Source organism: Haplochromis burtoni, unplaced genomic scaffold (assembly GCF_018398535.1).
Source record: "Haplochromis burtoni strain Fernald_Lab_line unplaced genomic scaffold, NCSU_Asbu1 Contig_94, whole genome shotgun sequence".
In the NCBI taxonomy this organism is placed as follows: Eukaryota; Metazoa; Chordata; class Actinopteri; order Cichliformes; family Cichlidae; genus Haplochromis; species Haplochromis burtoni.
The window spans coordinates 1,148,079-1,161,020 of record NW_024582455.1 but is presented as its reverse complement, the minus strand read 5'-3'; the positions used below and the strand labels follow the sequence as shown (position 1 = coordinate 1,161,020).

Sequence of the window (12,942 nt, the reverse complement as noted above, 5' to 3'; positions counted from 1 at the left end):
TCTACAAAAGAGAAGGCACGAAAGGAAGAAGGTGCTTCCTTATTTATCAGATAAAATTATACCAGCTTTTCTTAAAATTTTCAACAGGAAAAGCACTGAATGATATACTGCCTTCACTGTATGCACTTTTAGATAAACCAAAAATGATTATACGGCTATCAAGCTAGCTATAGTTCAATCTGACCAGCTAATTTTCATAGTTGAAAAATGAATGTACCCACTGTGATGTCATAAATTAGATTGTAAAGTCACATGTAAGAGCCTTGATTTTAACATTTGTATCTTGCCATCTTTTGTTTTGGAGACAGAATTGCTCACATTAGCATGACAGGGTGGAGTGCCAAGTTATCGCTTAACGCTAACTAGCCTGATTAGAAAGGTGCAGCTAAAGACTGCATGATTGCATTGCACAGACACAGAGAGTGCATATTTAGTGCTAAGTAACAGTGCTAAGTTCAAATAAAACACCCAGTCAGAGTGTACAACACGTTTGCCACTCTGGCCTTAAGATGCGTATTGCTGTTGTGTACATAACATTAGCATTTTCTTTCTTGGTCAGAATTCAATATTTATCCTTGCAGTCTGGTTTAATCTAATGTCTCCAGGAGTCTCTGGCTTTTTTTTTGCTGCTTGGTGCTTATTAGGTAGTAATTTAAGAGTAGTGATTCATTTTTGATCAGTTTTGTTTATAAAAAATGTAGATCAAATAAGCAGCCGTTAATAGTATATAGTTCATATATACTTAATATATTGCTGACCTTTTGAAAATCACTTGTTCATTCCTGTTATTCTTCCTTACTCAAAACAAACTTACACGAATAATGTATTTTTGTTCAGTAAAGAGCAGAAATTATTATTATTATTAGAAGTAGTAGTTAACTGACTTCTTTTACTCCTTGTAAAGACCCAAGTATCTGACTTTCTGCTAACACTCACAGTCCATCTTGCTATGAATGCAGGGCCAGCATTTTAAATCAATGTATTTTAACCAAGACTCTAATAACAAAGATTACCTGTCCTAGGCAGTGCTCAAGTTTCTCACACATTAGAGCCCAGAGAAAATGGCATTCGTGCTTTTCCACAGAAATCAATTTAGATGCTCTTGTGCCCTGCATGCATTGATGAGTTAGTTGGCCTATTACTCCTTTTATTTAAGTGTGCGAGTCAGATGAAATCACATAATTGCTGTCATTGCAGTAGCCATTTTGATTTCAATCTTCCAAAAGGTTATAGCTGAGAGAGTTTGAGGGAAAACCATAAGTGGTAAATTGAAGTTCGGGTGATAAGGTGAAGTTTGATTATTATTAGTATTTCACTTTCCAGGCAGTTTTCAAGTATACCGCTCGACTATATTAATGCTTTATTTACGCAGTCCAGTATCTGCACGAGAGAGAATGAATGATCATGTATGCTGTGCAGTCACATTTTGAACATTTTGTTCTTCAGCTGTGACTTGAAACTGAAACATAACAGAACTACAGATAACGTACCACTCTGTGACAACCCTTAAATGATTACATCTTTCTCACACATATGATTCATAGTTGAACAATCTATTGCCTTAAAAGAATTAAAAATGTCAGTTTGTCTTAGAGGTGGTGGTTGATTTTTTGTGAAGAGCCAGGTTCCCATCATTTCTGTCTTTATGCAAATCTACCTGATGCCTGTGGGTTTGGATGTACCTTGTAAAAAAAAGTCAGATTGTTTTTTTGTTGTTTTTTTAAGAAGTGGAGCGACATTTAAAAAAAAACCCATTGTAGCTACAAATCTGACAGCACATTGGTCTGACATGTTTGTGCTGTTGTGCTGTGTATTTTGGTTATCACCAAACACAGTGCTGTGCATTATACCTAAAAAAAGGTTTTGTGGTTTGTTTAGATGCAAACCTGAGCTGCGCTGCATGTGCTTTTTATAGAGAGGAGGTTTTTTCCTGACAATCTTTCTTTTTCTTTTTCTGATAGTGCTGTCATGATTAACAGTTACATGCTAACTCAGGCCTGTAGCGCCTGACATGAAGCTCTAGGGAGGCTTTCTTTTTAATTTCTCTGACCATGAGATGCATTTGCGGAGTCTTCCACTAATAATATTGTGGCATTCGATCATTCAGACCAGCAAACTGCCAACGCTTGCTGATGATCGATTAATCAGATGCATTCGATTAGTAGCAGCTAGGTAACCTCTTAATTCTTATGGAACCAGTAAGTCAGTTTAGTTTTACAGAAAACTGCATACAGTCTTTTTCACATGTCTGTATGCCACTAATCAGCAACCAGTACAAGCAAGCGAAGCACTGTTTGACCGCTTGAATATTAAAAAATTCAAATGAATCAATTATCATTTAAAATTATAGCAAAGTAGCCATTTGGATGAAAATTAAGTCACTGCTACAGACTGATTGTAAATCAATTCAGATCAGGGGCGGAGCCTGGGGGTGGCTTACTGGGCTTAAGCCCGGGTTGTTTTGTCAGAAGCCCGGGGTCTTTTGGAGTGTAATTTTTTCATAGTTAGATGTCTGGCTGACAACTGTATAAAAGAAAAAGTACACACAATATTCGAAGCACATAGTGCACACTGTGGGAATTTACGACTGTGCGTGAATCCCCCCTGATATTGGTATGATCCGAGCTCAGGCACTAAGCGACTGAGCGAGGGGGCGGGGCAGCTGCCGCCTGTGAGTGCGCTGTTGGAGAAACTGAGCCAGCCATACTAAGGAGAGCTTAAGTTTGACCAGGTACCAAAGCAAATCATTCGTACCGTACAAATAATGTAAATATGACGGTGAATCACGAAAGATTGATATCAAACTGATCACTTGACCCATATTACGTTACTTGCTCTTGAAGTGAATCAACAAACGGCGAAATGAAAAGCGAACAAATGCTATTTTTTTAAGAGTCTTAGCTTACATGTGTTTATTTCATATTTTCAGTTCTTACCCTCCCCGACTAAATCGGTTTCAGTTATGTACTGAAATATAAGAATGGACATTAGAGGCTTCTTTCAAAGAAAAAACTCAGGTAAATGTTATTTCATATATTATGCTTTGTATGTTGTTCAGTATATTTCTATGCAAAACAAGAGGGGTTTCAGTACACAGCAGGATATTCACATTTATAACCAGATATTTACATACACTTTAGGGAGAAAACATTTTTACTGTACAACATCAATTTAGAGTAAACTTTTGTTTTAGATAAATATTGAAATATCTTTTGAATTAGTTTAATGTCAGAATAAAGAGACCAAGCTGTCTATTTTTTATCACTTTGATCACATTTAGGATTACATATACACTAAGTTTATTGTTAATTAATAAGAAACTGCAGACGATTCCATTCTGAGCTGAAGAAGCTTCTGATAGGTTAGTAGAGTCCATGTGAGTAAATTGGTGGCACACCTGTGGATGCATATAAGGCAAAACACAGAGCCTGTTTCTTTGAAATCAAGAGATGTCAACCAAAATACCAGGAAAAGAACTGTGGAGCTCCATAAATGTGGCTCAAGTTTGAATACAATTTGGTGCCATTTGCAATTAAGAAATACAGATAGTTTCTCTCTTTACCCTTAAAGTTAACAAATATGTTTTTTATATTTATCAATCTAAAAAAATAAACATTTAGTCTGATTTGATCTTACAATTAAAAAAGTGTTTGTGTTTTGATCTGAAGACTACATAAATATGTGGTTTCAACTGTATATTTGATGATTGTCAGCACAAAGACGGAGAGAGAGGAACAGAGAGGGAGAGAGAGAATGAGGACAGAGCAGATGGAACAAGAGCAGGTGAGACACACATGTTAGTCAAATGGTTGTTTATCAAAAGTATCACCGTATCATAGGTACTCGTGTATCTCGTACCTAGTGTTTCTTTTTAGGTTTGTTATTTTTTCAAATTCTATATTTATTAAGTTATGCAGGCTTGTTTGCACAACAAGGCTAAATAATTATATAAACTTTTCTCAATCTAAATAGTGGACTTTGGTAGAATTAAAAAAATAATTGTAGTGCAGGTCTATGATGATTTTTAGTGCTACTATCATCTAGTTCTGATTCTGGTTCTGTCTTGATTAAGTCCTAAGTAGTCCTGATTTTGAACTCTTGTAGTCCTGCTTTAATTCCGGATCAGTTCTGGGTCTGGTTGAATTGGGGTTTAGTCCACGTGTCTTGATACAGCCCTGACCTTGTTCTGCCTTGCTGCTTAATTAAAAAACTAGTTTAAGGTGTCCTGTATATGTGATATATATTTTTCCCTATATGAAGTCATTCATTATCGAACAAAACTCAAAACAGAGCCTATTAATCTTTCAGTCATTTCTAAACCCCCCCCCCCAAAAAAAAAAAAAAAATCCCACATGCATACTACCCTTTAGGGCTAAGCCCCGGGTGTTTCAAATGTCTGGCTCCGCCTCTGATTCAGATAAAGAGAAAAAATGATAAACTTTTGGTTTGAACCTGGGAGAAGAGCCAGACCAGTCACTTTATAAGAGTTAGAGTTACCTCTCGAATGTGCCTCAGTGCCCATATGAATTGAGGAACTGAAGAGACATATGTCAAACTTCACACGCATATTGTTTCTTGAAGCTAGCTCGAGAATATGGTTTTAAATTAAACTAGCTGACAGGATACGTAGTATTTTGAAGGCACAATCAAACTTCGTGCTACGTATGCTATGCCTGAGTGTGGGCAAGTTGTTTCGCTGTTTTGTTGTGCTGATTAAGATCATTTGGTGGTGGGAGAAAATGATTCATTGACATTGCGTGCCTTTCAAGTCACCAGACACAACTGTACAAAACCAAACCTCATGTGCATTTGTGCTTCTGGCAGTGACTGCATCAACCTCAATAGGGCTGCTGAATACGAAGCTGTTATCACCATCGGTAAGCCTTTCTGTTCCTTGCACCTCCTTGCAGCAGACACTGTGCAGTTTTTTTTCTTTGTGTTCTTGTTTATTTACAACTTTAATAATAACAATGATTTGCTCAAATTCCATTATCTGAAGTGTTGGCAATGACCAAGAGTGGCATTCTGTAGTTCAGTCTCTTTTCACGTTTCCTTATTAAGATAGTTTTGATGTACAGTTTCTATCACCTAAAACATCCAACGACTTGTGTTGTTTCCTGTGTTACCATTTTGTAATTGTAAAGTGCAGTGGGTGTAGCAGCACCCACAGGCGCGCACACACTAAAACACAAATGCAGGCACAACTGGTCAGCTCACAGAATAGTTAAAGTTTTGGGGTTAATCAAGATGTATTTTTGGCAAATGTGAGACGAAACCTTTTTTTTGGTCAGCAGTGGTTTTGTCTTTAGAACTCTTTCTTATTGAATCATGCACTCACACCTTACCTGAGAACATGTGAGGCCTGCATTTATCTAGATGTTATTCTGGGGTGTTTTTTCTTTTCATTGTTGCGCTCTTGGAGTAATTTTGCAGTAACCCAAGAAAATTTCACTATTGTTTCAAGTTTTCGCCATTTGAGCACAATGGCTGTTGCTGTGGTGGAGTGTCGAACCTTAGAAATGGCTTTGGAACCATTTCCAGTCTGATCAATGTCTTTTTGAGATCTTTTGGCCTGCTTACCTTAATAAATGAAATCGTTTTAAAAAGCTGCATTTTGTATTTATTTGAGTTAGCACTGTCCAATAATAAAATTTGTTTGATCTGAAGTCTGTAAGTGTGACAAATATATAAAAAAAGACTAAGAAATCAGCTACATTTTCACAGCACAACACTGGATTTTAAATCATGGGATTAAAGCACAGACCTTCAGGTTTAATTGAAGGAATTTAACAAAAGTATGGCATCAATTGTTCATGAATTACATTCATTTTTTTTCCTATGATCACATCTTGATTGTTTGACTCACACTGCAACGGTGCAGAGAAGCAAAAACGTATCATTGCCCTAAAGCTTATGAATCTAACTGTATACTTCTTATGTCTGAACCCGTCTGCATACACCTGTGTCACTCAAAGGTTCCTCTTTTGCTAGAAAGACCCTACTGTAAAGTATGAGCTAAAAAAACCCTCCTTGTACTGTGCACTGTGAAAGCAGAAAAAGAACTTCCTCTGAAAGATAAAAAGTCCACTGACACTTGTGTTCATTTGGCTAATGTGCACCTGTTTAGGCTGTACTGTAAGTTTACAGCTATTTAAGTGTTAAAACTTAAATAGCTGTATCCAAATCACAAAAATGCAACCATAAAGGGATAACATTATAATCTCGATGCATTGATATGTTCACTAAGATGAAAAAAACGACAACGCCATCAAAGGCACGCAAAGTGTTTCAGAACACTGTAATCAATCAAAAACTTAAACAAAACCAAAATTCATGGCCACGTTTTCTTTTTGTCACATCACAGAGAAGAAGAAAGTCTCACATGCTGCAACAAATTTATTTTCATAGAATTATTTAATCTTATTTGCTAGTAAATCCATGTTAGATATCAGAACAGAAGAACGGGTGTGAGAATGTGACATTGTGGTGCATAACACTGTAGTATGCAACACCCAAAGAGAAACATAGTAGCTGGAATATTCAAGTATGGGGAAGTTTTGCCTTCACTGAAAGTGGACGCCTCCCAGTGAATAGATTTCATCCTGTACAAGAAGCAAGCAAGTTTGTTCTGAGCATGTCAACATGCTGGAATAAGATGGGTAACGTTTTGAACACATTTTCAATTTCTGTGCAGAGGAAGACTGGATTAAACAGTGAGGCACTAAAAATATATTTTTCAGATAATCAGATTTGAACTCAAACAAAATTCTGATTTCCCTGTAAAACAGATGTAAAATTTCTTGAATTCTTTTATTGTTTTTCGATCAAAAATTAAAATCCACCAGTTACTAAAATCTTTAATGACACTTTATCACAGAAAGGAGCTAAGTGTAAACAAACAGGATTGTGGATTCCTGAAATAATCCACAGAGAACATTTATAGTTTTACATAAAGGAAAAAAAGAAATTGTAACTTTTTTTTTCTTTCAACTTTAGGCTCCCACGCTGAACTAGTTCCACACAACTCTTTCATTCTCATACGGTTACTTCCTGTTTCAGCTTTCTCTGCTACTTCAGCACTGTTGGAACTTTTTTTTTTCACACTGTTTTTGGCACTTGTGATTTGCAGGGAGGTGTGTCTTGCGGTTTCTAACACTCATACAGTCACTTCCCCCACTTCTACATTTCACACTCACGCAAAACATGCACGAAATCAACGTGGCTCAAAATGGCACGAAATGGAACAGAAGCTGACACGGTGTACGCCGTAGTTTATGGATCTGTTATAACGCTTGGACTGCCTCTCAACGCTCTGTCGCTATGGATTCTTCTTCGCCACCACGGCCGCAAATCACCCAACGCTGTCTTCATGATCAACCTGGTGATCTCAGACCTCCTGCTCATCATCTCCTTACCAATGAAGGTCTACTTTTATGCTACACACAAATGGCCTCTGGGAAACATGGCGTGCGTATGGCTCACAATGCTTTTTCGCAACAACATCCGCTCCAGCGCAGTCTTCATCACCTTCATCAGCATCGACCGGCTGCTGGCTGTAGTCTACCCTCTGAAGTCACGCCAACTTCGGTCCTCGTCCAACGCCACAAAAGGAGCTGTGCTCGTCTGGCTGATTGTGGTGATGGTGAATATCCCAGAGAGTCTGAACCTTTTAAATTATTTGAAAAACAACACTTCGAATGTTTCCACTTGTTTTGATGACAAGAAGGACTTCTTTCCTCCAATAGCGTATTTTCAGCTTGTGTTACTCTTCACCCTGCTGTTCATCAACATTGTGTCCACAGTTCTGGTGTCTTTGACTCTAAACAGACATTTGAATATCAGCACAAGGATCAACAACAGAGTGAACGTCATGCTGATTTTTGCCATGAACTTGTTGATGTTCAGTATATTTTTCTTGCCCGTGTCCTTGACTGTTTTCTTTGATAATAAACGGGCTCTGAATTGTCTTGCCAGTGTGAACTGCTGTCTGGATCCACTGTTGTATTACTTCTCATTTGATGGTTTCTGGAAGAAAAAAGAGGACACAGACAGGTCTACTGAATAGTCATCGAACATGACCAGTCAGATTTCCCAGTTTCTTGTGAGAATGTTTCACAGTAAGGTTGTAAGGGGAAATGAATATCAGTATTTAAGAAGGCCAGTTCTGCATGTCATTTATCTAGCTATCTAGTTTTGCATTGTTTTTGTTTTTACAGTGTATAAGCTCTCCTGTTGCCTTGGAAATGTAAACTAATGTGTAATAAGTACCAAAATTAACAACTTTTGTTAGTTCCATCAGACAAAGTTTGCTCTAAATGTTGCTCTTAAATATATAAATATTAAATACTTGGCAAGTCAGAGATTATGCCAGAGTCTGTTTGCATCACTGTGTTGGCTTGTCTTGAGTCATTATGTGAAATAGATGTGCAAAGCGGCTTTTTACTGTTTTAGGTTTTCAAAACAGTTCAATCACAAATGCTTTACAAGCTGTCATGAACCTCACTGACTATGTTAGCAACTCTCAAACCTGCGTTTTTTCCCTAAGATTGAGTGGAAATTACTTAAATTGATGCATGCCTTTGACGGCATCAGAATGAACTTTTTTGAGGCTGTAAGGATTGGTGCAGCTGCTGCTGTTGCAGAAAGTGACAGCTGTGCATGAGAGCTAAAATTTACACATAGAAATATAAATGATCACCGTGAACTGCCTGAATTGCTTGCAGGCAAAATCACTCAGATGTTCTAAGTTGCACTAAATTATCATGTTTATTATATCTGATATGGAAGAAAAAAAATCTTTACTTCTGGTATCATTTGATGTATATAATTTTTTTTCTAGATACAGGTGCGAATATTAATTCATTCTAGCGCTAAAACAGCACCCCTTGTTTTTTTAGTTTTTCATTTTTTTTTTTTGATTTATTGTTCAAATCATGCTCTAAAGCTGACTACTGACAGGATATTTTTACGATCAAGCTCCAAGTTAAGATGGGATGGACATGTGTGACAGGCATGTCAGGAACCTGCATGCAGGACATCTCCAGGTGAGCACACAGTTGCTGGCGCTTTCAATGAAGCGATGTCAACTATCCCTGGTATTTACTGTCATTCCTTTATATACGCAGCAGATATGAAAACGGGGCATTTTTATTTTTGTGATAAGACCTTCTTTTGATTACCTTTATAATCATTTGGCAAGTCAAGTGTGTGTCTTTGGGTATAAATCCTTCAATGCAGCTGAGGCTGTTGTGCTTTTTTGTCAGCATCTTAGTACGGAGGCCAGCAGCACTCCAGTCCTACACAGCAAAATCTCCAGTGTTAAATTAACACTAGAGAGTGTCTATATGGGTCCACACCTCTGAGTGTTAAATACAACACTGTTGAGTGTTAAATTAACACTTTTGACAGTGTTATATGTTTAAAAGTAACCTAGTCAGTTTTGAAGATTAACAAAGACTAACACTGAGCAGTGCTGATTTTCTAACACTGGAAAATAACTCAAAATGTTAGAAATATTCCAGTGTTAGAAAATCAGCACTGCTCAGTGTTAGTCTTTGTTAATCTTCAAAACTGACTAGGTTACTTTTAAACATATCACACTGTCAAAAGTGTTAATTTAACACTGGAGATTTTGCTGTGTATGACTCCTATGAGTTTTGGCAAAGAGACGGGTAGCTCTCTACGCTTGTAGCAAACAATCCAAAAAGGCTCTGGGTGTGAAACAATCCAGACATAAAGCACAATTGAAGTTATTCAAAACTCACTACACGGTCATCTGTACCTAGCATCAGCTAACCTTAAACGGTTATTTGTCTTTGTAACTAGGTTAGTAATGGAAAAACACCAAACCTCAAAAACCACTCTCTACACGGTGTGTTCATCCTGTGCCATTTAGATGCTTTAGATGCGTGCTTTCATGTTTGCTTTAACTGTGGTTGAATTCGTCTTTATTACATAGGCTCTCTTTGTTGAGTCAGTGGTAAAATAAACAAAAATAAAAAATAGAAAGAGATATTTATGTCTTTTGTTAAATTTGTTAAATTGCCATTCAAACCTCTTTGTCTGCAGCAGGCCACATATCAGTTATTAATTTTCTCATAGTTTATAATTATTCATCTTTTGTCTGTTGAAAACCTGCTTTCAGGAAGTTCCATCCTCTGCGTAGCTCACGTTTAATGTCAATTTCGTGTGTAACCTCTACCAGCAAATGCAAACTGAGAAGCTGAATGGAAAGTGCTATCGTACATAAGCAACCTGTACTGCTTTTATAAAACGTCTTATGGTTCATAAAACATCTGCTCTTATTTGTCTTCTTTCATTTTTTATTAACTTCTCTGGTAGTTCTACAAAATCAAACAGTCTTTTTTCAATCAATTTTTACAGCCTTTCTTTCTTTTCTTACTTTTGTTTCTTCTTTAAATATTGTCAAATTAAATGAATAATAGTCACAAAAATATGTGTTTTCTAAATGGAACATATCATTGCTTTCCATAGGGGTGATGATTGATTGGTTTGTCCCAGAATTAAGGTGTATTTTGGAGTTTCTTTTGGGTTCGTTTTTCCCCCCTTGTATATGTCTAAATCAAGGTTGTTCATGTTTATTTGAAGCTCTCCATCTGTAAGTGGCTGATACACCAGATCTGGAGGGATGGGAGGCTCTGACTGGGGCATGAATGTGTGTGCAAAGTCTGGTCACGGTCAGCTGACCCTCCACCCCCAAGGTAAAAGAAAAAAAAACAACAACCAGAAAACCACAGACGCACACACATATACACCACACATACACACACAGACACACATATGCACACACCACACATACACACCATGAATACACACAGACAGACCACACATACACACACACTTAGACACATACACACCACACACAAACGCAAACACACAAATTCCGCTGTTTGTTTCTCTATCACATATCACACACACACAACAGCACAAACACATTCATGCCATAAAAAAAGACCCTAAGTAGTTACATTCAGGTCTGCAAGCCTCTCCTGCCAAGGCCCACAAACAAGCCTGCTGTGCTGCAGCCAAGTCTCCCTTGGACCAGAGGAGGACTACTATTCAAAGACAGCAGCAGCTTTAGTGACTGTGGAGAGTCACGCAGAACAAAGAGCCAAAAACCAAGCAAAGGGGGGCAGAAAGGAGGAAGAGACAAAAAGAAATGCAGAGCTACCAAAACAGCAATGAGCAGACAAATGGCTATCGTCCTTGCATGTGCAGGAAGTGGCTCCATCCAATCAAGTTAAATGTTTTTCTTTTCTGTGTCACAACAGTCAGGGGGAAAATCCCATTTTACAAGGTTCTCAATCGCTAAAGCACTAGACCCTATTCTCTGTGTTGTAAGTCATTTTATTGTATCAGTCACTCTTTTGGCTAAACCTTAAACAGTTCATGACAGCACAATTAGAAAAAGACTGAACAAGTACGCCTTCTTTGGAAGGGCTGCCAGGACAAAGCCTCTACTTTCTGAAAAGAACATGGCAGCATGGCTTAGTGAACAAACCACAAGACTTCTGAAACACAGGTCTCACTTCTCCTTTGGACAGATAAGATGAAAATAGAACTGTGTGGCCCAAATGCATGGTGCAACATTTGGTGAAAAGCAAACACACCATATCAGCACAAACACCAACTGTCAAGCACAAGTACAGCTGAAGCTTGGGCCAACCTCGACATGTGACATATGCACCAGAATGACTGAAAAATAATAGGTGGCTCGTGTTAGGTTTTGTATTGTTGATTGTCCAGCGAATAGGTTCAAGCTACAAACCTATCAGCTCGGTCAAGTGCTGAAGTGGTTTGGTAGGACTTTATAGGTGCAGTGTGTAGAATCTCACCACTAGATGTGAGTAAATTGTAGATTACAGTCAACTGAGTTTTGAGATTTTTAAGGTTTTTTTTTTATTCCCTTCTAATTCAAGCGCAGCAGCAGTGCCAAGTGTAAGCAATCCTTTATCTTAGCAGGCCCCAACCCCCGTGCCACGGATCGGAGTCATTTGGTACCAGGCTGCGAAAGTTGAGGCTCGGGTGTGAAATTTGTGGTTTTCAGGGGTTTTTAGTGGTTTTTATTGTTATTTTTTTTAATTGTTTTTATCATTAACTCAGTTTCCCTGGGTCTTTTCCCATGTGTTATGAATAAGTCTTTTTTTTGGTACCGGTACTGGTTTTATTTTTGTTGTATTTATCCACGACACCTAAAAGGCCAGTCTGTGAAAATATTGTCGAACATAAGCAAAAAAGGTTGGGGACTACTGCTTTATCGGATCTACTGACAATAACTAATTGCGTAGTAGAATTGTAGTATTGTATAGTATAAATACGCACATTCATTCACATTTTCGTGTTTTAGAGGCCTGACTTGAGTTCAGGAGATGAGGCTTCCCACAAACCAGCACCCGCTCCTTCCTATTTTTATTGGAATAATTCTGCTTATGAGAATGCATCAATTTGTTGTGAGACACAATAATACACTAATAAATAACTAAATAATTTCTCGCTGTATCTTTAAGAGAGCTGTGCATTAACAAATGCATTAAGAGTCGACCACAATTCAACCACAATGATGTGAGAGTCTGATAAAGTCAGACTGAAAACAGTTACTTCATAAAAGTGTCTCTACACTGTTGAATTACAGGATGCACATAGTTCTTCTGCTTCTGCATTCTGGCTCTTTTTCAGTAAATGGCATGGTGTAATGTGTCTAATGTTCATCTGAGTGTGTACTTAAATAATTTTAGAAACTGATAAGAACTAATTATTATTATTTGCTTTATTATGTTGTGATATGTGAACCATTTGACTTGATAGAGTTTGTACTTTCTTTTTCACATGACTGTATGAGGTGTAATGTGCACTGCAGAGAATGAAAGGATATTGTTATCTAGGGCTGCCATGAGTAGTCAACTAGTCACGATTACGTCGACT

General features: G+C 37.7%; 1 protein-coding gene across 1 annotated transcript; it reads left to right on the top strand.

Moving 5' to 3' along the window:
• The first annotated feature begins 6,462 nt into the window (after positions 1 to 6,462).
• LOC102292465 (lysophosphatidic acid receptor 6) lies at positions 6,463 to 9,362 on the top strand. The gene has a single exon (XM_005926616.3). It carries the CDS (start codon positions 7,229 to 7,231, stop codon positions 8,063 to 8,065), a length of 837 nt encoding a protein of 278 aa, XP_005926678.1. The 5' UTR covers positions 6,463 to 7,228; the 3' UTR covers positions 8,066 to 9,362.
• Positions 9,363 to 12,942: the final 3,580 nt, after the last annotated feature.

Bases quoted from the DNA above. Each gene is read 5' to 3' on its own strand.
- LOC102292465 (XM_005926616.3), top strand. From the start codon at position 7,229: ATGGCACGAAATGGAACAGAAGCTGACACGGTGTACGCCGTAGTTTAT.